Source organism: Poecilia reticulata, chromosome 15 (genome assembly GCF_904066995.2).
Source record: "Poecilia reticulata chromosome 15, P_reticulata-male-v2, whole genome shotgun sequence".
Classification (NCBI taxonomy): Eukaryota; Metazoa; Chordata; class Actinopteri; order Cyprinodontiformes; family Poeciliidae; genus Poecilia; species Poecilia reticulata.
In genome coordinates, this window is record NC_088844.1 from 2,761,719 (window position 1) to 2,785,010 (window position 23,292).

At 38.1% G+C, this 23,292-nt stretch overlaps 1 protein-coding gene across 4 annotated transcripts in view; it reads right to left on the reverse strand.

The window, feature by feature from the left end:
* nckap1 (NCK-associated protein 1) overlaps window positions 1–23,292 on the reverse strand; it is a 49,579-nt gene that overhangs the window by 24,667 nt on the left and 1,620 nt on the right. For 2 of the 4 annotated variants that reach the window (XM_008429045.3, XM_008429044.3), the window contains exons 2-3: window positions 12,555–12,572; window positions 5,620–5,730 (exon numbers count right to left, since the gene is read on the reverse strand). In XM_008429045.3, coding sequence (XP_008427267.1) covers window positions 5,620–5,730; window positions 12,555–12,572 — 129 coding nt within the window. The remainder of the gene's footprint in view (window positions 1–5,619; window positions 5,731–12,554; window positions 12,573–23,292) is intronic. The other 2 variants (XM_008429047.3, XM_008429046.3) reach the window with 1 other exon arrangement.

The window sequence follows — 23,292 nt, forward strand, 5'->3', positions numbered from 1 at the left end:
GTGCTGTTGTGCCTCCAGTCACAAAGGACTGAGCTACAGGAAACAAAGAAATTGCTGTACATTTAAAAGTTATATACTTTGTAAATTATATTTGTGTCACACAATAACATAATGAAACTACAGATTCTCATTCAGTGAGAATCTCATGTTATCCATTTGCAGTTGTTCATGCTGGAAGGATTTTGCCAAAAGCAAAAAAATAATCTGACCAGAAAGGTGATTATTGACCGTCGAGAGAGGAACGAGCAAGACGTTGTGAAGCTTCAACTTAAAAAATGTCAATGTTGTAAATTAAAACCTGCTCCAACACCATCCAACATCAGAAATGAAGCTTAAAGAGAGAGCACTAGCTGTAGAGGAGGAAAAAGTCCATGAAATAAAAAGATAGAGGGTGTGTGACACAGCACTGCTGCAACATGGAACTAAACCTCAAATACATGAGCAAAAATAAAACTATTATTGGTGTTTATTTTTTTAAATCAAATCAATTTATCTTATTCATGCCCCTTGAACTTCTTCACATTGTATAACCACAAATCTTTGCTAGACAGACCAACACAAAGCAGTGCACAACTGGGAAGTGGAAGGAATGTGATGTGGCTTTCCAGAATCTCCTGAAAATAAAAATTTGGGAAAGTTGTGACATCTGTATTCAAATTGTCCAACTTTGTTGCTATATTTAGTGTCTTTTCTGACATTTTTTTTTAAACTGGTATCGGCAGGCCAGGGTTTACAAAGTTTTGTGGTCAGCCAAAAACCAGCAATCAGTGCACCATTAGTGAAAAGTCTTGAAAATTGCTATTCTCAGATATTTTCCATCCAATCTGACTTAAAAATGTCCAAATATTTTAGTCTTCAGAAAGAGTAAAGTTACTAGAGACCTTCCCAAAAAGCGATGGGGCCGATATTGTAAAGAATGGTGGTTATGTAGTAAGAGATAAACACAATCTCTTGTGTTTATCTATATTACAGATGAACAATTTCTGATTCCTCCTCCTTAGGCTGCCACCTTATCGTGGTGGAGGGGTTTGAGTGTCCCAATGATCCTAGGAGCTATGCTGTCTGGGGCTTTATGCCCCTGGTAGGGTCACTCAAGGTAGACAGGTCCTAGGTGAGGAACCAGACGAAGCGCAGCCTGAAGACCCCTATGATGAGTAATAACATTGGACTTGGTTTTCCCTCGCCCGGACGCGGGTCACCGGGGCCCCACTCTGGTGCCAGGCCTGGAGGTGGGGCACGATGGCGAGCGCCTGGTGGCTGGGCTTTTACCCACGAAGCCCGGCCAGGCTCAGCCCAAATAGGAGACATGGGTCCCCCTTCCAATGGGCTCACCACCTGTCGGAGGGGCCAAAGGGGTCGGGTGCGTTGTGTTACGGGCGGCAGCCGAGGGACGGGACCCTGGCGGTCTGACCCTCAGCTGCAGAAGCTGGCTCTTGGGACGTGGAACGTCACCTCTCTGGTGGGGAAGGAACCGGAGCTAGTGTGCGAGGCTGAGAGGTTCCGGCTAGAAATAGTTGGCCTCACCTCGACGCATGGCTCTGGTTCTGGAACCAGTCTCCTTGAGAGGGGCTGGACGTTGGGGTTTACCCCGGTGAACGAAAGGGTAGCCTCCCTCTGCCTATGGGTGGGGGCACGGGTTCTGACTGTTGTTTGTGCTTACAGGCCGAACAGCAGTTCAGATTACCCACCCTTCTTGGAGTCCTTAGAGGGGGTACTGGAGAGTGCCCCTCCTGGGGACTCCCTTGTTCTACCGGGGGACTTCAACGCTCACGTGGGCAATGACAGTGAGACCTGGAGGGGCGTGGTTGGGAGGAACGGCCCCCCAATCTGAACTCAAGTGGTGTTCTGTTGTTGCACTTCTGTGCTCGTCACAAACACCATGTTCAAGCATAAGGGTGTCCATATGTGCACTTGGCATCAGGACACCCTAGGCCGCAGTTCGATGATCGATTTTGTCATCGTTTCATCGGATCTGCGACCGTATGTGTTGGACACTCGGGTGAAGTGAGGTGCGGAGCTGTCCACTGACCACTACCTGGTGGTGAGTTGGCTCCGGTGGTGGGGGAAGAAGCCGGTCAGACCTGGCAGGCCCAAACGTGTAGTGAGGGTCTGCTGGAAACGTCTGGCGGAGTCCCCTGTAAGACGGAGCTTTAACTCCCATCTCCGGCAAAACTTCGACTACAAGCGGCCGAAATGGGTTTCCTCCGCAGGGTGGCTGGGCTCTCCCTTAGAGATAGGGTGAGAAGCTCGGTCATCCGGGAGGGACTCAGAGTAGAGCCGCTGCTCCTCCATGTCAAGAGGAGCCAGTTGAGGCTCAGGCATCTGGTAAGGATGCCTCCTGGACGCCTCCCTGGTGAGGTGTTCCGGGCATGTCCCACCGGGAGGAGGCCTCGCGGAAGACCCAGGTCACGCTGGAGGGACTATGTCTCTTGGCTGGCCTGGGAACGCCTTGGGGTTCCCCGGGAGGAGCTGAAAGAAGTGGCTGGGGAGAGGGAAGTCTGGGCCTCCCTTCTGAAGCTGCTGCCCCCACGACCCGATCTCGGATAAGCGGCAGAAAATGGATGGATGGAATTTCTGATTCAGAAACCATTTTTAATTCAGAAACCAATTTTTCTATTCAACCCTAATCCTAACTGACAAGAGGAAACTGTGGTGTAAACATTGATTTAAAATAATTCTATAAGGTTCCATTAGTTCATATTTAACCCAAGTAGGTTTGTGCATAAAACTCTGTAACTTAAGTCACCAGTATTAGGTTAGCTTAGCTGCCTGGCTTTTTTTATAACATAAACATTTTTATATACATAATTTAAAAAAAAATTTGAGCAGGCTGAAATCAATTTTTGAGCATTTTGAATTGATTCAAAATTCCCAGGACTAGAAATTGACTTTTTCCTGCACCTCTACACTATTTATGTATTTTTTAAATGTCGGAAATCGTGGAATGTTTTCCTTCCACTTCACGAATATAAACTACTTTGCTTTGGTCGAGTCATATAAATATCAACTACAGTTTGGAGTTGGAGACTGAAAAAAATTGGGAATGTTTGACACTTTTCTAAATCACAGTGCGGTATGCATTTAAAAAAATTAAAAAGTGCTCTTTAAAATTCCTTATTGCAGGTCACCAAGTTGCCAACCAGAAAAGGACAAGCAGCTATCACACCAGGTAGTTCACCAGCCACACAGTCACTCACACGGTGGATGAAGGAGAGAAAGTAAAAAAAAAAGAAAGAAAAAAAGATCGCTGCCAACAACAACAGCAGAGCAAAGCAAAAAAAAAAAACACCTCAACTCTTCAAAAACACACCTACAGATAATTTACATTACAAAACTTAGGTACATCAATTAAAAAAAATTCAAAAGTTACAGAAACTTGGTTCCAAAAAAACTTACCAAAAAGCACAAGTCCGGAATAAGCCAAGATTAGCATGCAGAACACAAACAAACACAGAAACAAAGAAAAAAAAACAACAACAACGTAAGAGACAATCGTTGCACAGTTATAATGAATAAAGCAGTTAGCATTGCACGCACAAACACAGAGTTTTTACAGATAAACAACGCTGTCTGCTAAATGATGCTCACATTAACAGCAGGGGGCCAGAAGGCACAAATTAACACGTGAAGCTGACAGAGTTATTAGGATGAGTTAAAATCTGATTTTAATTCACTCAATACATGAACACACACACGTACAATGTGGGAGAACTGCACTTATTCACACATATTAAACTCCCCAGGGGTTGAAAACGGTGAAATGCATCAATCATTTCATAATTTTCTGGGCAGACAACAAACATTGCTTCCAATGGTAATCAGTGAGGCAACAGATTGTGAATAATGAACTGTCATTATTCTTTGAGTGTCTGAACAGATTTGTCTTTTAGAGTAATAACTCAATCTGCAGAATACAAATGCAGGAGATCTAAAAACAAGTTTCAATTTCAGGGTTACGTTTGCCTAAATAAACTACCACCAAGGAATTCAATAAATTAAAAGAATATAAACAAAAAGAATAATCTGATGCCATCATACCATCATGACTTTGTTGGAGCTGTTTGCTGTTGATTGCAATGCTTGAAATCTCCTTTGTCCAAAATGTTTCCATATAGTAATTTTTGAGTCATTGCTGAGACTTTTTAAACCAGAGGTGAATAGATTATTGTTTTTAGTAGAGGTGCACCAATTGTAGCTTTCTGGCCAATAACCGACCTTTAAAAAGCCTTGCTAAAAAAAGGGACAAAAAAAATAAATAAAAAAATCGCTACGTTGGCAACAGTTGGGGTGGCTGCCAATCACCAATCTCCCAAAATTAAGAAAATCTGGACCAATTATCAGCCGGTCGATTTGTTGGTGCACCTCTGGTTTTTATGCAGCAGATATTGACATCTGTAAATCACCGGGGTTCAATGGCTGATCGAACTTTATGCTTCTTTCTAGTGGTGCACCAATGAATCGGCCCAGATATAATGTGTGAAAATCAGCCACTGTCCACTTTTGTTGTGTTGTACGAGAGGGCTGACTGACAGACCCACCCACCAGGTCACGTCTGCACATGTGCAGTTAAATAATAGTCACCCCATTGTTACTAATTTAGCAACTTTGTCACTCTTTTAATAGTGACATAAACAAAAACAAAAACTGAATCAGCAGGTCAGGCTTTTTAAAGATTGGTGATTGGTCAAAAAACTGCTATCAGTGCAGCTCTTTTTCTTTCTGTTGAACCCAAGATGATGGGTGTCACATGGTTCAGTGGTAAAGCAGGGGCACAGATACTAAAGTCCTCAATGCAGTTCTTTTTTACCCCATTTTTGTGGATGTAGACTATGTTTAAAATCAGATTTCTATGTGGATAATAAGAAAGGAACTACTTGTTGCTACCCATGGATGTACCTAGTTGAAAATCATGGAGGTAAGCAATGTTGAATCACATCTAAAACAGCTACACTATGCTAAGCTACAGATTACATAGGAAAAAGCCGAAGCTACCACACCAGCTGACAGAAGTTAGCTAAACAGCTAACAGAAGCTAGCTAAAGTCTTCCTTATATCTGTCCTTTCCTGACTCTTCTGTGAGTTCAACAAATTAGGGGCAAGGAAAAATATGCGGCTCTCCTAGACTGGCTCCTTTCCAAATGCCAACCAATAGTACATCTACTAGCAATGTGCGTCTGTATTTCAGCTTCCCAAGCTGCGTTTTCTTATGAATATTTTAGATAGGTTCTATGGAAAAAAAAAAAATCCACAAATAATTTGAAGTTGCATTCCACAAAAAAATTAATCTAAAATAAGGAAAACCCACAGAAACTGAACCGTGAAAAGACGGGGGAAGGTTGGTGGAGGATAGGGGAGTGAGGTCCATGGCACTACATTTTTCCATTTGAATAAACTCAATTTGGTTTAATTCAAAAGAAGGGCTCAGTCTACTGAGCTAACATCTTTACACTGTATGATAATCAATTAAATCCTTGTTGATCAGCATATTGACAAGTTATTTCAACTCTGATTATCGCTAGCTTGGGTAAAACAGGTTAAGGTTGTAGTTACGCACTGGAACACACAAGCTACACAGATAAAGCTGGAAAACACTTTGCATTCACATCCTCTATAACTTACGTTGTTATTGCGCGTTTCCACGGCAGGAAACTTTCGAACGATAAATTTAACAGCCGACTCCAGGTTCTTGTCGACAAGATAGGAGGGCTTGGCCTTTGGGTCGCCACATGCCTGCAAAGAAGGAAAAAAAAAGAAAGAGGTTGTGAGGAGAAACAAAAATATATCTACATACATGCAATATTTCCGACTGAAACAAAACAGCCTGTTTGCGCTTTGTTTCAGCTTTTCTGACATGCCTTTCCTTGTAGATTCAGCATGTTAGATCCAGTTATTCAACAGAAATGGTTTAGTGCTTGCAGTCAATCCTGGTTTATCCCACGCCAGAGTTTAAAGAAGAGTGTGGTGAAAGGATATGCTACCATTTACTAGATTTAATCTTGTTTTTTTGGGGGTTTTTTTAACTAGACACTTCTGTGACCAGTGCATTTCCCATTTAGATTCATACGTCAGTAAATATTCACAGCTTAATGTTTAAAAACTGGCTTTCATTTCTGGATAAACCAGGTTTAGCCTGAGCAAGTGCCTGAAGTCAGCAGTGGTTCTCAGCTATACAGCAGTTCATATTTAAGTAGTACTTTAATAATTGAGAAGAAATATGTTTAAGAAAAAGCAGAAAAAAATAAATCCAAAAGAATTATCCATAAAAATGGTGAGAACCACTGAGGGAGCTCCAGAGGAGAGCGTTTCAGATTCAAAGTGTGTCTGAGTGGTTAATGCAACTATGTGACGGGTGGTGATTTACAGACAGAGTTGACATGAAATAGGTGAGAAGCAATGTACAGAGAAGAAAAAAGTAGGTAAAAAGAAAGTAGTGGATTTTTTTAGTGCTCCATGTCACCCGTATCTAGATGAGCAAAATTTTTTTGCAGAGCGGAAGCGTATCATTCATTCCTGTAGAAGCGTAGCAGTATTTGCTCGACCCAGGGGGAAGCAACAGCGTTCATGCATTATAGGTATTGTAGGACTGAATGATGAAAATATGGCACATGCATACACCCGAGGCAGAGGCCGCCATCTTTATGTTTCTTACTGGATGAAGCCTGAAAATATTTATTTAGAAAAAAATTAAGCCAGTACACAAATTAAAGTAGAAAACTAAAACTACGCCTGTGCTGTCAGCTAAAAATACCCACAGCCCAGACATAAGACCACAATATGAGCCTGGACTTCAGTTCGTATTGCATCAGGTCACAGTTACAACACAAGTCATTATTAAAAACAAAAACAATCTAATCACAGATCACACAATTTTCCACTAGCTCCCTCAGCAATTTGCAACACAGGTTTGCACAAACAAACTGAAAAGTGCCTGCTGAAAATAAAGCTTCTAATAATATTAGAATAAATACTGCACAGGAACAGATCTGGACGTAGGCAGGGAGACACTCATGGAAAATCAGTGTAAACAAATGAAAAAAATGAATGACAACAGCCTTTGACTTTAAACCAACTAAAAATGCATAATTTTACATTTGCATGTTGTCATTGATCCATTTTAAAGCTAAAATGCCAGCAAGATTAGCTAAGGAATGTGTACTGTTATCTACAACACCTGAAACCAATTTTACATCACCTTTAAATGAAATTTAAAATGGTTAATAAAAATGTTTTGAATGCTGTTCATGTATCTCATGTAGCCAATTTATTGACAGACTGATGCATCTGAAGTGCACAAAGGAGCATTAAAGGAGATCCTTCCTGCACTGCTCCCACCAACTCAAAGAGTGTTTAGATTCTGGATATAATAAGTATTCATTTTAAATAACATTTCTGCTGTTATTTGCAGAGTTTGGGTTTTTGTATACCATGAATAGCCTACTGTCTTGACACAGAAATACACAAACATTTTTTTTCAAATGTAGAATTAAACATTGACCAGTTGGGAGTAAAATTTGGGAGTTTTAGCCATTGTTAAATGATCTAATGCTGTGAAAGCTTCAACAATGAATCTAAAATTTTTGTTTTATTGTGTGTCAACTGTGCTAGGCCTACTTCCTTTTAACAAGTTATCCACATCTGTGACATATTGGTACACAAATAAGCATATATTGACCGGAGACAATTCCAAAAGCAGGAGGCAGGCAAAAGCGCAGGGCATTCTGGATAAATACAACCAAAATAAATGCGCAAGTCTAGCACTAAAACCAATCACTAAAATCTGATGGCACTAAATTTTTGTTTATATTTTGTGAAGAAGGAAGTTATGCTCAGCGTCTTCTTCAAAGGTTTTTGTGTCATTTCCTTCAGTGGTTCCTGGTACAGCGCCAAAACAGATGAACGGGGAACAGCTTTTTCAATGGGTTTTGTTAGTTTGACACAGTGCAGTGTTAAAGCGAACCATGCCAACTGAAAATGGAGCAAATGTTGCAATTCTGGTCCACAATCCAACCAAATATACCAGAGTATGAGGTGTAAAAACAACCTAAATGTTGGCGAGTTTCATATAAAGTCTGAGGGGAAGGGCAGATTTCTCCTCAATCACCAAAAACAGTTTCCCTTGTTCTAAATACTTGTAACTGCAGGATTATGAAACAATTGGAACCAAGGCTTAAAGGGAGGGAACAAGCCAAGGCTCAGTGATAAGTAGTTCATGCCACTGTTTCCAAATACATCTCAATCAGTCAGGAGCCAGATCAGGAAGGTGGCCACATATTGTTCCAAGCAGCTTCTAAGGTCTTACTTTGGTTGTTACATTTACCTATCCTGTGATTCTATGCAGTGTGTTAATGTCTCAGAAATGCACTGGAATAAAAGCAGCCCTCTTTCCAAACTTTGCTCATGCGCTTTCAAACTCAGTGATAATCTTCAGTAGTGTCTGGGCCAAATGAATGACCCACAGTAAATATTTTGACTTCCCTTGCAGCAACCACATGTGCAGCATTACCTGGAAGTAATTTATTTTAATAATGTGCCGTGATGACACTGTTGTGTGAAACGCTGTTAACGAAATAATATTTTGACAGTTACATTTCTGTAATACAGCCAAAACCTCAAAAGTAGCTTATAGTCTGACAGCATGTAGCCACATGAGACTTCCAACTGCTTCCATTCACTGTTAAACACAAACAGAAGATTACTCACCAACATAAAGGGAGTGCTGACACGAATGTAGAGTAGCAATGTTTATCAAATTTGGAGCAGAAACTATAAGCAAAATTTTGTCAAAATGGAAGTTTTTTTGAATGGCAGTGAACATGGAGACCAAGAGTGTCAATTTTTTACATCTCAAGGTATGGTGCAAAGCCTCAATGGAATCTTTTTTTTTGGTTTACTAATAATAGTGCATGTGCAATCAAACTATATCACATAACAGTTTCTCAATTGATTTGACATAATTATGTAACAAATTTTGTTTCAGGAGTATAGGAGTCATTTAGCATTCAAATGGTGTGGCTGCAGCCATTAGTGCTAGTGAAAGCTGGTGTAATAAGTTAGCTATCTGAGTTTGAGTTAGGAGTGGAGACATGGATGCAAAGAGGGTTGCAGTGAATGAAGGGACATGGGATGAGAGGAAGATCTTAAAAAAAGCATTATTGAATAGGAAAAAAAATAAGGGGGCTGTTTCCTGGATACTAGAATGGATCTGATTCTGGCCTTTACCGTCAATTTAACACTACAGGTACCAATTAACAGCCGAGACTCTCAAGGGTCTATACACCGACAGACACATGCCAGGGAACCCCAGAATGCACAGCAGAAAAGCCAGGAAAGACTTCATACATCTGAAAAGTAATTAAGTCTGCTAATTACTAGATGCGGTTTATGAGTCTGCCGCAAGCCGCCACCACCTCCCTGAGGTGAATTCATTTTCGTCTGTCGTTTCTCACAGGACAGGACCTCTCATTTTCACTAAGTCAGATTAACCGCTGGAAAAGAAAGAACAATAACAGCTCTGAAGAATGGACGGTCTCTTCTCATTAGAAACTCAGCCACTTGAGAGGCAATACTCTACTTGTTCTAAGCCAAACTTTTTGAAATCAAATTATGTAAAAGGGGTTTTGCTTATGTTTTTATCTGCTTGCCGTTTTGTACACCTGTGTGAAAAAGTCTTGTCTTTCCAACCAACTACTTTTTTTAGTATTATCTTTAGAGTACAGCTACCTCAATGTCAAAAATAATAATATCTCCACATAAATTTTGATTAATTTTCAGGACTTCCTCTTTTATATTTCAAAACAAATATGGTTAATAAAGAGTCTGACTAATCCAAACTGAGCCATCCATGCTTTCAAAGGCGGACACTGTGTTTGATTGAAAATTCTAACAAAAAATATTTAAAACTGACATTTTTCTTTTCAGAGACCTACTGTTGTTTATTTCAATCTTAATCCTTTCATATTTGACATTTTTAATTCTTTGGCCTTATTGTTCGACTTTTTACTTATCTACATTTTTCATATATACTTAGAATTTTAGTGTCAAGTGTTTATTTTCCATTTTGTGATATATCAAAAAAATTATATTTTAGTTTGAAAAATAAGAATTAAGAATAATTAGTTACTGTAATTGGGAAGAAACGTTGGCTTCCAGGGAGGGAGGTCTTTGGTTTTTTTTCCCAACTCTTATTTCACAAAGAACCAAATTATTTTGAAAGTAAAGGAACTGAAAGAATTTTGTGTACCATGGCTAAATATGATACTGACTTTTACAGTTTAGAGAAAGCAATGAATTTCTGTTTTGCTGTTGTGCCTCTAAAATGAAATTTTTATATGGTGCCAATTTTCCTTGTGTTTACATTTTGACTTCTCGGCCCAGTGAAAAAGCAAACGGCAAAAAGGTGGGTGTAAACCCGTCTACACTACGACGGTATAAGCTGGTTACCAGTATCAAGGTTTGCTGTAGTTTACAAACAAAATTAATAATTTCAAAAGAATGCCATTACCCGCTTTCCTTGCCTAATAAAATATGCATGGAACTTGAATATTATTACACAACTCCAGTCCTCGAGGGACCACCGTCCTGCAACTTTTAGATGCGTCTCTGCTCAAACACACCTGGATCAAATAAACTGCTCATTTCCAGCCTATTGCAGAGAGGAACGAATGCTGGTGAGGAAATTCAGACATTTTGGAGCAGAGGTGAATCTAAAAGTTGCAGGATGGTAGCCCTTGAGGACTGGAGTTGGTGACCCCTGTTATAACAAATAATCAATATGTAGTACTATTCTAGTAGCAAAAGAAATTAATTGTTGCTTTATGCAACAAATTAAAGCAATTCAACGATATTTAAATGCAATAAAAATGTCCTATTTTTAATCAATGTTGTTATTAAAGTTGTGTTGTTTTTACATGTTTGACCAAGATTGTGAAGACTGGTGTATTTAAATGTGCTGTATTGGTGCAAAGCTATGAAATAAATGTCTAATTCAGTAGATTTACATCTTTTATTTTTTTGTTTTTAAGAAAAGAAACATTTCAGCCAATTCAGCACTGTTTTTCTGTATCGGCTTGATATCGCCCAATTCTAAACCTCAGACATCCGTATCAGAAGTGAAGAAAGTGAATCGGTGTATCCCTACTCCAAACCACAGTGAACATGAAGATTTCAAAATATATTTTTAGCAAAACATCCAGTCCTTCATCTGGACAAGCAATTGTTTTGTTTTTTTTGCCATATACCAACGGATCTGTGTTATGGTATTTTTGCTTGAATACAGATTGGGTGTAAAATATACAGTATGAAAATGTCACAAGAAGTTATGATTTATACTTTCTAATAAGGCTGCATCGATCTATCTGTGCTGATTTCCTTAATTTTGGGAGATCGATGATTGACCCACACATGTGAAGTCGATCTTACCTACCTCAACAAAAACTCAACCACTGTCCTCTTCTGTTATCCTGTGAAAGAGGTTTGACTGACAGACCGACCCACCAGGTCATGCCTGCATGTTTACAGTTTACAATAGTCATCCCACTATTGCCAACTCGATTTTTTTTAAACTATATTTTTACTATATTTGGCGACGTTTCATACAAAAAAATCTGTATCAGCCAAAATTCGAATCGGCAGGTCAGAAATTTTAAAGATCAGTAATTGGAGATTGGCCAAAAAACTGCAATCAGCACACGGCTACATTTTAGTAGCTTTGTGTTAGATTAACTCTATTAAGGGTGGCACAATCAGTGCCCCACAAACAAACTGAAAAACATATCCATTGTAATGTATTTCTTTAGGACACCAGTCACACAAAAAAGTCTGATTTTTATCACTGAACTGGACACAATAAATGGTTTTAATTATAATTGCAAATCTATTGGTATCTACTGATGCTCTGAATAAATAGTGAGTAAATAGTAAAACAAAAAATCCTGACAATGCGGACAGTTTTGAGGAATTGAAACATCATCAATTCAATTCAATAATATTTTATTAACCCCAAAGGAAAATTAAATTATTGTTGTAACTCATTAATTCTTCAAAGAGTTATTGAAGATGGTGAAGGCTGTTGGCAGGAAAGATGCAATTTATTGTGGCAACAATAAATCAAAATTCTTATCTTGACAAGAAATTATCATGATAAATTACGATGTGATAAATTTCTTACATTTACAATAATATATTCCTATCTCACATAATCAAACTGAAATATTAGATATTTAGATAATCACATATAACCTAATTGTCGGACACAACTTGAACTGAAATAGCTTACGCTGTCGAATAGGGCTGAAATAAAATATGTAAAAAAATGAGGAACAGAAAAGAATCGGCATCAGTGGACAATACACTTGACAGTGAATGGAGCTCAGGCCTTACTCTCAACATTACAGACTCAAACATGAAGAGGAGTGAGGTACGAAGGAGGGAACCAACAGATCAGTACGGATAGCCAGGAGGACGTGGAGGGAAGGGAGAAAGAAGAGGCAGTGGAGGAAGGGTGAAAAGGGAGGAGGACGGGGTTTTATCAGTGGAAGGTGATAAATTGTGCAAACCTTCCAAACTTGTCCTTGCTGCATAGGAGAGGGGGGAAGCATTGGAACGGAGAGAAGAAGAGAAAAAAAAAAATCAAAACAAAAAAGTCCACCTGAGCAAACTGCTTCATAACTATAGCAAGTCCACATACACACACTTTTACAAACATAAAAAACACACAACAGAAGTAAAAAAATAAAAATAAAACACTGCTCTTTTATACATCTGAGAGCTTAAACAAGGATATCCCTTCTGGCAATTATTTTCAACATAGCGCATAAAAAAAGAAAAGGAAAAAAAGACATGCTGTGCCAACATTTATCACATTAACACTTGCAGTGAAGCACACCGTCTTAAAAGTAGCACAGTGTATAATCCCCACCTACGCACACAGACGGTGAAAATATCACATCCATGTTGAGGGTGTGGAAAGCCCTGAAATAATACGGCTGGCATTCCAGTCAGCAGCGGCAGCATCTCACACCGGTAGGGAAAAACAACGTTGGGCACCTGTAGTGTGTCTGCGTCACGACTGTCGCTTAGTAACTGATGAGAAAGAATTCTTGAATTTGAAGTGTCATGGTTTCATTATTGCAGATTTTAATCCCTTCTCCTTTAAGACGTAGTCCTCTGTAAAGGTTCTTGGTGTTAAAGAAAAACTGATTGAGGTGTATCTGAAGAATGTCATTTTAGAAATTAGGTGTGGTCTTTTCAGTTCCATCTCTATTGAGAAATAATTGCCTACTGGAGGAATGAACTCAAAGTTTTAACTGATTGGATTTTACTCAGTCACTAACGCTTGGCTGTTAGCCAAAATACATCAGCTATGCTAAGAAGCTTACCAGAAATTGCATGCACTGTAAACAACTATTGTTTTTTACCCACTGCAAAAATTGCAGAGCAATAAAACATCTTAAACTTTCCTCTTGGTCTGACTTTAATCTCTCAATATTTATAAGCGTGGCAAGCATGGACTGAAAGGCCTCTTTCACCAATTCCGCTGCCATTGCTAAAACTACAACCCTACAATTCTAAAACAGCACAGAAAATCAATGTCGTCATTCATAACACCTCCTTGCATTCGTTGACTGGCCAGGCTAAAATTCTACCAGAGAAATCTCAGCCACAGCACTAAAGAGAGATGAGAGTTGAGCAGACTTGTGTGGCAGGCAATGGCCAAACTAATGGCAGGTATCAACGTCTTTGAAGGTTGCACTTTAGTGTTAGCTTCCATTAAATACTATGCTGATATAGCAAGTAAATATTAGCTAATGCTAATGCTAATGCGTTAGCACAACTAATTTTTGAGTTAGTGGTCATAATGACAAAAAGAAGGAATTACAAATACTCTCCATTTTTTGATCTCCATAAATAAAATATAGGTAGAATGAATCTGTAATTGTTCTGTCTAGAATTATTAGGTTCAAATCAGATTTGATTAGTTTTTAGTACGGTAGGTTATGAGCATGAAAGGATCAAAACACAGTTCCCTCAAGTCTGAACTGGAAGGGATCTGGACCATCTTAATAGGTAAGCACATGCTCAATGGATAGCGGACCCATGGCTTTGAGACCAACAAAAAGAAAATATGTGGACAGTCTTGACCAATGTGCGAGAGGAAGATGCACAAACAAAATTGTTGCCGTCGGGATTGACGTGGATGTGACAATCTATCTACTCATACAATCAATGTTTCAACAGATTTGTCAAGGACGTACAAACTCTTCATGTGAATAATAAGGTTCTGATGACTGGCAGAGCAAGGACATATAGTAACATACACTATAGGCTACTTGTCTGTCTTAGCTAGTTCAGCAGTAAGTATTACAGTAAAGATCACCGATATTTAATCTACCCACCTCTGTGTAATACTAAGATAATCAAAAATTGTGATCAATAGTTGTAATGCACTTATATTGTTTATAAGTTAGATAGGAACAAGGCAAGAGTTAGTTCTAAGCTTGTGGTCTATTTATTGTTGTCATTGCAACTCCATAGCAAATACCTGTGCAAAGATGGCTATCAGCTACAAAGTTCATGGAAATGTGATGTCACATGAGAACTATGTATTCTGGATTTTTTGTTCAATGTTTATAGTAAGCTTCTATCATAGCGGTAGGGTATAATTAGCATTCATGATTTTGTTTGTATCTCGTCTCAGAGTGTCAACCTTTTCTTTTTTGTTTTAACTGAAAATGGTCTCACCCAACAGATTTAACAGTGGGAAAAACTTCTTTATCACTTTTCTAAAACAGCTGTCTGTTAAGTCTGATGTTCCCACATCGGAACTTGTATTGTTTTTATTGTTTTATGACATCAACAGTGTTGTTAATATTTGTTATTCACTGTAAAGTGTTTTACTTGATCTTCCCATCTTCCCTGCCTGGTCGTTCTTGTAAATATGAAGTTGCTCTTAAATAAAGATTAAAAATAAAAAATACTCAAGAGCTACTTCCTTCCTTATTTAAAAATAGGAGTCTTAAGCTTGTAAGGCATTTGTGGTTTTGCTGTGAAGCAAATACCAAACTAAGAAGATTGCTCGCTCACCCATCCAAATCACTGGAATCAGGTGTTCAGATCACGTCCATGGCCACAGGTGTATAAAATGAAGCACTTAGTCATGCAGACTGTTTTTACAAACATTTGTGAAAGAACGGGTCGCTCTGAGGAGCTCAGTGAATTCCAGTGTGGAACTGTGATAGGATGACATCTGCACAACAAATCCAGTCATGAAATGTTTTTGTCCCTAAATATTCCACAGTCAGCTGTCATATTAGAAAATGGAAGTGTTTGGTAACGACAGCAACATAAATTAATGGAGCGTGTTCAGCAGATGCTGAAGCGCATAGTGTGAAGAGGTCGGCAACTTTCTGAAGAGTCAGTCACTACTTCATGTGGCCTTCAGATTCGCTCAAGAACAGTGCATAGAGCTTCATGGAATGGTCTCCATGATGGAGCAGCTGCATCCAAGCCATACATCACCAAGTGCAGTGCAAAGCTTCAGATGCAGTGGTGTGAAGCATACTGCCATTGGACACTAGAGCAGTGGAGGCGCGTTCTCTGGAATGACAAATCAAGCTTCTCCATCCAGCAATACAATGAGTCTGGGTTTGGCGGTTGCCAGGAGAACGGTACTTGTGCCAAGTGTAAAGTTTGGTGAAGGGTGGAATATGGTGAGGGGTTGTTTTTCAGAAGCTGGGCTTGGCCCCTTAGTTCCAGTGAAAGTTGAATGCTTCAACTGGCATTAATGGGATACATACAAATATGCACTCTAGGTAGTTTTAAGCCCTGAAGCCCAAGGAGAGGATTCTGGTACAACAGACAGAGGAGTAAGGCATTCTCCTTCTTATCAAAGACTATCAGCATCTTTTATTAAACAATTTTGTCTAAAGAGCAGTGAAATGTCTATGTAATCACTATCAGCACAACATTTGGGACAAAAACGTTGAAACAGAACATTACAATGAAATGTCCAGGCATTATAAGTTTGCACAACACATTCATGGGTATTGTTGATGCTCTTGATGCATTGATGGCAGATTATCGTATGTGGCTGAGGCCAAAAAGTACTATCAAACGGCTCTTTTTCCATTTTGTAGGGAAGTCAGGGTTTACCTCAGCGTATTATAAGCCTGGTGGGCCACTAGTCTTTACTTGTGCCCCCACCAGGCTGAGCATTGCTTATTTATTTAAGTCTTTATAAAACTTGAATTTTTTAAGACTTATAGTTGGTGTTCAGGTATTAATCTTCCAATTTTTCAATAATAGGTAATTATAAAGAGATATTTTAAAAATTTCCTGTCAATTTTGAACATTTTAACTCAAAAACACGACGGGCTGCTGGATGAATGACTGCTCTAGCACCCAACCACTGGGCTTAGCAAGTTTTCTGGAGGAAACCTTTAGGAAGTGTTCCTGAAAAGAAGCAGAAAGACCTGCTTGTGTTCAGAATATCAGCAGGGCAGGCCATCTGCATGCAAAGCAAGAACATAACAACCAAGAGTTCCAACTAAGTCCACACGTTTCCATTGACCACATTAATGTTCAAATTGATATCTTGAAAGTAAATTTGCAAAATAAAAACACTGTAAGTTTGAAAAAAATTGTGTTTTTGATGAAGTTTTGGTGCTAAGATGAGGTAGGTTTTGTGGCTGTACCCAAATGGGTTAATGTCACAAACACTTTTTTTGCATCACGAGTCACTTGATCAACAACCAGATTTTTTCACTGGTGGAAACGACAAAGAAGATGACAGAAAGTAGTTGGAGGATGAAGGCATGGAATGTTTATTAATGACTTTCTGCGTGAACAAACTTATTCACATGTGATTTTAATTGCGCATATTATTTTATGGAAATATTGCAATTGCGAAATTGTGTTGTTTTTTTTTTTAACTTTTTTATTACATTACCGGAAAACAGACACTGTTTTGTGTACATTTGTAGTGTAAACACAACTACTTTAACAATTGTCCTATTGTGAAAAATGGGGATGGGAAGGAAGCTTCTAAAGCAAAAATCTTTTATCATTTCTGGCTGCATTTGAAATGCAGATATACAGCAGGTACATTTTTTTTTACAAAATGTTACTTTGTTAAAAAAATTTTTTTTCAGTATTCCTGTTCTGAATGAGGATATTAATAAAGGCCCTGGATTTTTTTTTTTTTTTTTTTTGCTGTTTCATGAACTTTCAATGTTGCCAGTGGTACAAATCATGAAGAGGACGACAGAAAGTAATTGAAAGATCATGGCGCGGCATGTTTTCTTAATGATGTGTCATGTAAACAAACTTATTCACAAGACATTAAATGCATTTCTTATTTAATGGAAACAATACTGCTGCAAAATTGTGTTTTTTCGACATTAGCAGAATACTGAAAGTTTTGAGCAAATTTGTAATAGAAGCACAGCTAGTGAGATGCTTCTTATACATAATCAGTATAATATCTCACTTTCAGGAATATCTCAGCGGTTTCTTACATCAGAATTCACAACACAGAATCCAATAAGATCAAAATTTGAAACTTGACTCCCATAATTCTCAGCCAGTCCTTGGTGAATTTACTAGTATATTTTAGGTCACTCACATTGAAAAGTAAACTTCTGCTTTAACTCAAATTTCTTTATTCTCTTTACAGGTGATCTCATACTTTCACCATCCACCCTCTGCTCTAATGTCTGTCCGACTAGCAGAGACCTACATTAGATAATTAGTTTTCTGTTGTTTATTTTGTTAAACGCGTCTTGCCCAGCAGTGTCTTATTCCGTACAAACTAAGGTCACATTTGAAAAGATCATATATGCATCAGATTTAACACCACATATCCAAGTGACCTGGGTCGCATAAAAAAATCTGATCCATGTTGACTGTCATAAAAAGACCATACACACAAAAAAAGAAAAAAATTGGAATTGGGTCACTTCATACTGCAGTGTGAACGTAGCTTTAGTGTCAAGGAGGAGGCCAACAGATTCACCGTCAAAAGTGGAGCGCTACAGCTAGACTTTAAAAAAGGCAGGGGAAGATAAAACAGTACAAGTCAAAACGGCATGTAAACAGAACCAGAGGCGGAAGGACAAAAATTAAACAAACAAAACTTTGGATAAATTTCAATAAAGTCAAATATGAAAAATAAAATAAAAATTACAGATAGGATGATAATGATGCAAACAAAGTGTTCTTATATGTTAATATATCTCTAAGTGAGCACTCTCCCAAGAAATCAAATAAAATTGCTTTTCAATTATTTTTAAACATTAGATGAGTAAATCCAAATGGCAGCTGATTAAATCACAGATTATTGTTTCAGTTTTTAATTCCAGCTTTTGGGATGTAGTTAAACATTCAAAGTTGTTTTTATACAGCTGAAGAAAAATATGACCAAATGTTCAGAAGAGAAAAAAAATGTTCAGAGGACTTGTGGTTTGTCAGGTCAGGATAGATATGAAGATGATGACTCAGAGAAAAAGAAAAGGAGGAAGGAAGGGAGGACAGGAAAAGAAGGGTGCAATCAAAGGCTGAATCTAGATGTCTGATTGCAAAAAACATTTCTTTAGAATATATACTATATATATACTTTTTAGGACTTTTCCCAAAAGATTACAAATTCTACACTTTTGGTGGAAATGAAAACAGAAACGGGTCTGATGTGTGACAAACTGTGAAATTCTGAAACAGTATGAGCTTTTAGATTGTTGAACTTCCACTCTGTACTCCCAGAAACGATCAGACATGACTGGCCTCTTTCTCTTCCAGTTTATCAAACAAACCCACCCACAGTCAGGCAGACCGACCATTCTGTCTCACACACCAACCACAACACAAAAACAGAGCGAAAAGATCTACATAGTAATGGTACTGTGTTTTGTTTTAGTGTAAGCAAGAGATAAGTTAGTTAGGCCTCATAAAGGAAACATTTTTGAAAAAATCTGCATGAATGTACCAGAATTACACAAACTATTGGACTGTAACTCATACGAATTACATATTTTTGCTGAAAATTTGTTTGTTTCATCACTAAATGCTGGGAAATAACTTGATCAGAAGCTGGGTCATTTTATCTTTTTGTACTTTCGTCATTTTTGTCATTTTAAATCCAACTTTTCAGAGTATGAAATGCAGTCATCTACCCAAAATGGCTTGTATTGGCTTTTCAAATTGATGATCAAAAGTGATTTCACATCTAGATAATCTGGGGCGTAGTCACTATGGCAACCAAACATTTGGTTTTGTTCATAATAACCCTGAACTTTTGAAAGAGGACCAAACCAACTTGAAATAATGTCATCCAATTACAATTGTTGCATGTTTTGGGTGCAATTACATAAAGATGCCCTGAATGAGTGAGTATGGCAATCCATTTTAATATTGAATAATAATAATAATAATAATAATAATAATAATAATAATGCTGGTACTTTTAACTCCAATCTGAAGTAAGATATATTTGCATACATCTAAAATGTGAATGTTTCCTGTTAATAAAACAACTCTTTGAAGAAACTTGAATTAATTTGTGTTACAACAACATTTATGTTCCCTCTGGGACCAATTAAGAATTTTTGAATTTGAATTAAATTAAGAAATAATTTGCCTCCATCTACAAGGTTTGTTCTAAATAAATTTAATGTTATTCTGGGTATCTAAAATGTTCATTTTTGTAAAGAAGAATTAACTTAAAATAAATTTTGTTATTAAATTTTGAACATAATCTTTTTCTGGGGAAACAAAACTGTGGCCCATTAAATTTGGCCCAAACCATTTTGGAGTGAAAGCACTCTTAACTTTGCATTTTTAGCAGCACATTACACACTTCCAGATCAAATTGTGGGAATTTTAAGGGTTTAATGTAATTTTCTATAATCTGTTTACTGTAACAACATTATATTTGGCAATGCTTACAAATGATCAATTCTATTTGTCAGAAGAAGGACCGTCAGAGGGTGCATCTAAATTCAGGGGCCGTTTCCTTCGAAGGTCTATTACATCAGTGTTTCCCAACCCTGGTCATCAAGGCACACTGACCTGCATGTTAACTATCTGCCTGCTTAAATACTCCTGATTCAGGTAATTGCCGTTCAGTAAATGCATGTAAATCATCTATCAATTGAAATCAGCTGGGCTGAAGCAAGTAAACACCAAAAAGATGCAGGGCAGTGTGCCTTGAGGACCAAGGTTGCGGAAACACTAGCTTGTCAAAGCGAAGACTCTTCCAAATGCATCCTTCTTGTCCCAAAATGGAGGGACAGGTCCAGCCTATCCCAGAACAAATTTATGATCTTAACAATGTAATAAAAACACAGCTACTGATACTTTGGTTGCTCATGAACCATCTCTGATATTTCATAAGAGAATACTATAGAAACAGTTAAAGTAGGATAGAAGATAAAGTCTATCATGACAATTACATTTGAACAAATTGTGGGATAAGGATTTTTCTTTTTGCAAATATTTATCTCCATAATTTACCCAAATGTTTAACTTACAGGAGTAAGTAATTGGTATGCAACAGTTAGGTAGAAAATATGTTGCTTAAAAGTATGAAATGGAATCAGGTTGGGGAAAAAACGGCGATGCTAGGGTGTAACATGGGGGCACAAACTGACAAAAGGGCAAAATGACTCATTTCCATTAGCCCTAGGGAATAGACATCATTAAGGCTGCACGTAGGCCTGTCACGATAACAAATTTTGCTGGACGATTAATTGTCTAAAAAATTATTGCGGTAAACGATAATATTGTTTCAAGACCTTTTGACACTGATTTAATGAAAATGGCGTAATAATGCATGCGATTTCCTGCCATGGATAAATACACTTTATTTTCAAAAGAACACATAACACTGGAACTGATAAACTAAATAAACAAAACAACCAAAAACAAAAATAAAATGGATTCTCAGTCTCCATTAACAAAAAACGTACTTGAATAAAAACTAAACAACATGAAGCCAAAGTTGAAATGAATACTGCATTTAACCAATAGAGTGCAGATTATAAAGTCTGTATACTATATTGGCCTTCAGTAATCACTAGATTTAAATAGAGAAGATGGGCACATCCCACTACCTAATGCAATAGTTCACACTACACGATTTTTTTGCCCCTTTTTTCCCCCTTACAACAATCTTAGATCCTTGGCTGATCTAAGATTGTTGCTGGTGATTTCGCAACCGATCATCCTGTAGTGTATGGTGGGTTACGGTGGATCATTGTGGCATCTCCGAACTAAATCAGGGGTTTTCCGTTAATGCGGAATGTGACAGGTAGCCAATCAGAAAGCGCGGATTCTCCTCCGTGCTTTCTGAGGGGAAATTATGGAGGGGAATCCTAAACAGCTGACACGGCGCAACCCGAAGTCCAGCGGACATTGGAGATGATTTGTGGAAACAACATTAATGTTAATTCAACATTTCGTGCAAAGAATATAGAAATGATAAGGAGAGGAGTTGGAGCCAAATTGCTACTGCAGTTAATAAACCCGCTAACTTTTCAGCTGTTCTTCGTTAACGTGACATAAATAGGTTATAATGATTTTCATTCAGTCAGGACTTTACGCTGACTCTAGCCACATGCATTGCAAAGCATTGATTAATGCCTGATTTTAAAATTAGTTAACTGGACTTGTAGCCGGGCTGCACAGTGGCGCAGTTGGTAGAGCTGTTGCCTTGCAGCAAGAAGGTTCTGGGTTCGATTCCCGGCCTGGGGTCTTTCTGCATGGAGTTTGCATGTTCTCCCTGTGCATGCGTGGGTTTTCTCCGGGTACTCCGGTTTCCTCCCACAGTCCTAAAACATGACTGTCAGGTTAATTGGCCTCTCCAAATTGTAACCATGCACACACACACTAGGTATGAGTGTGTGTGTGCATGGTTGTGTGTCCTGTGTGTCTCTGTGTTGCCCTACGACAGACTGGCGACCTGTCCAGGGTGACCCCGCCTCTCGCCCGAAACGTTGGCTGGAGATGGGCACCAGCAACCCTCCCGACCCCATTAAGGGACAAGGGTGCAAGAAAATGGATGGACTTGTAGCCATTATTTTGTGCCCATGTGGCTGGACACCACACGGCATGATTGAAACCGTGCCGTGTGGTGCCGACAGAAATACCTAGAATTTCTGTCCGCCAATGTATGGTCTCTCAGGTTTTGAAAATGGGCCGACAATCGGCCGACTACTCGTGTAGTGTGAGCTGGACATTATACACTAAGGAAATGAGGAAGGGAGGGTCAGTGGAGAGCACCGGAGCTGAGCCTTTTTTCATTCAGTGTCATCAATAGAAAGAAAAAAAGGCCGGAAGACACGATAAAGCCGATAATTAAAATGAGGTCGATAGGTTTAATTTATCGTGTGATTAATTGATTTATTGTTAGCTGCACTCTAATATTTTTGTTGAAACATTGCGATATTAATATTGATTTTGATCAACCTGACAACAATGCCTCCATCACTTCCAGAATCTCATAAAACAAAAAAAAAAAAATGGGTATCTAGGGGTGTTAGTCTATCTGATTGACTAAATAAATAAATCACTGAGAAGCAGTGAATATGTATATATGGAACTTTGAATAATAATACCCTACCAAATATCCGTACCCGATCTGTACTTTGAAAACTGGGATGTTGTGTAAAATTTAAATTGCAATGACAATTTAAATACATTATACAAGACTTCTAATGCATTGATGCCTAAAGGCTTGAAAATCAAATGAAACCAATAAAAATAATAAAAAGTTTTGAACCTTTTTGTTGTAATTTGTCAAAAACTGATCAACGTGGGATGTTTTTCTATCTCACCTCCAATGCATTAAGTACACATTAAGTTCATAATATTAGACATATATGACACAATCACAGTTTCTTTTTTGGAACTGGTGGGTAAAATTTACTTTCTGTAACCTAACGGGTTAGAAAATAGTATTTTTTATATTGCACATAAACTTATGAGATAAGTCATACACCTGCCTCACACTGGCTTTAACATAAGAGCGGCTTGTTTTTTTCCGTTTTTTTGTTTTTTAATATACATGCTTAATATTTAATTGCTTCTATACAAACTAAGTAACAAATAAGCAATAAGTCTGAATTCTGAACATTTCAAGATTGTTTTTTATCATTAACTAAGAACTTAAAATAACAGACTACAATTCAAACAAAATACAGAGTTCTTGTATTTTGCAAAACTGTTTTACTCAAAAATCGAGTAATTTCAAATTAGTAAAGGTTTAACCTATAAAAACCCCCAGCTTGAAGAGGAAGCACTGGT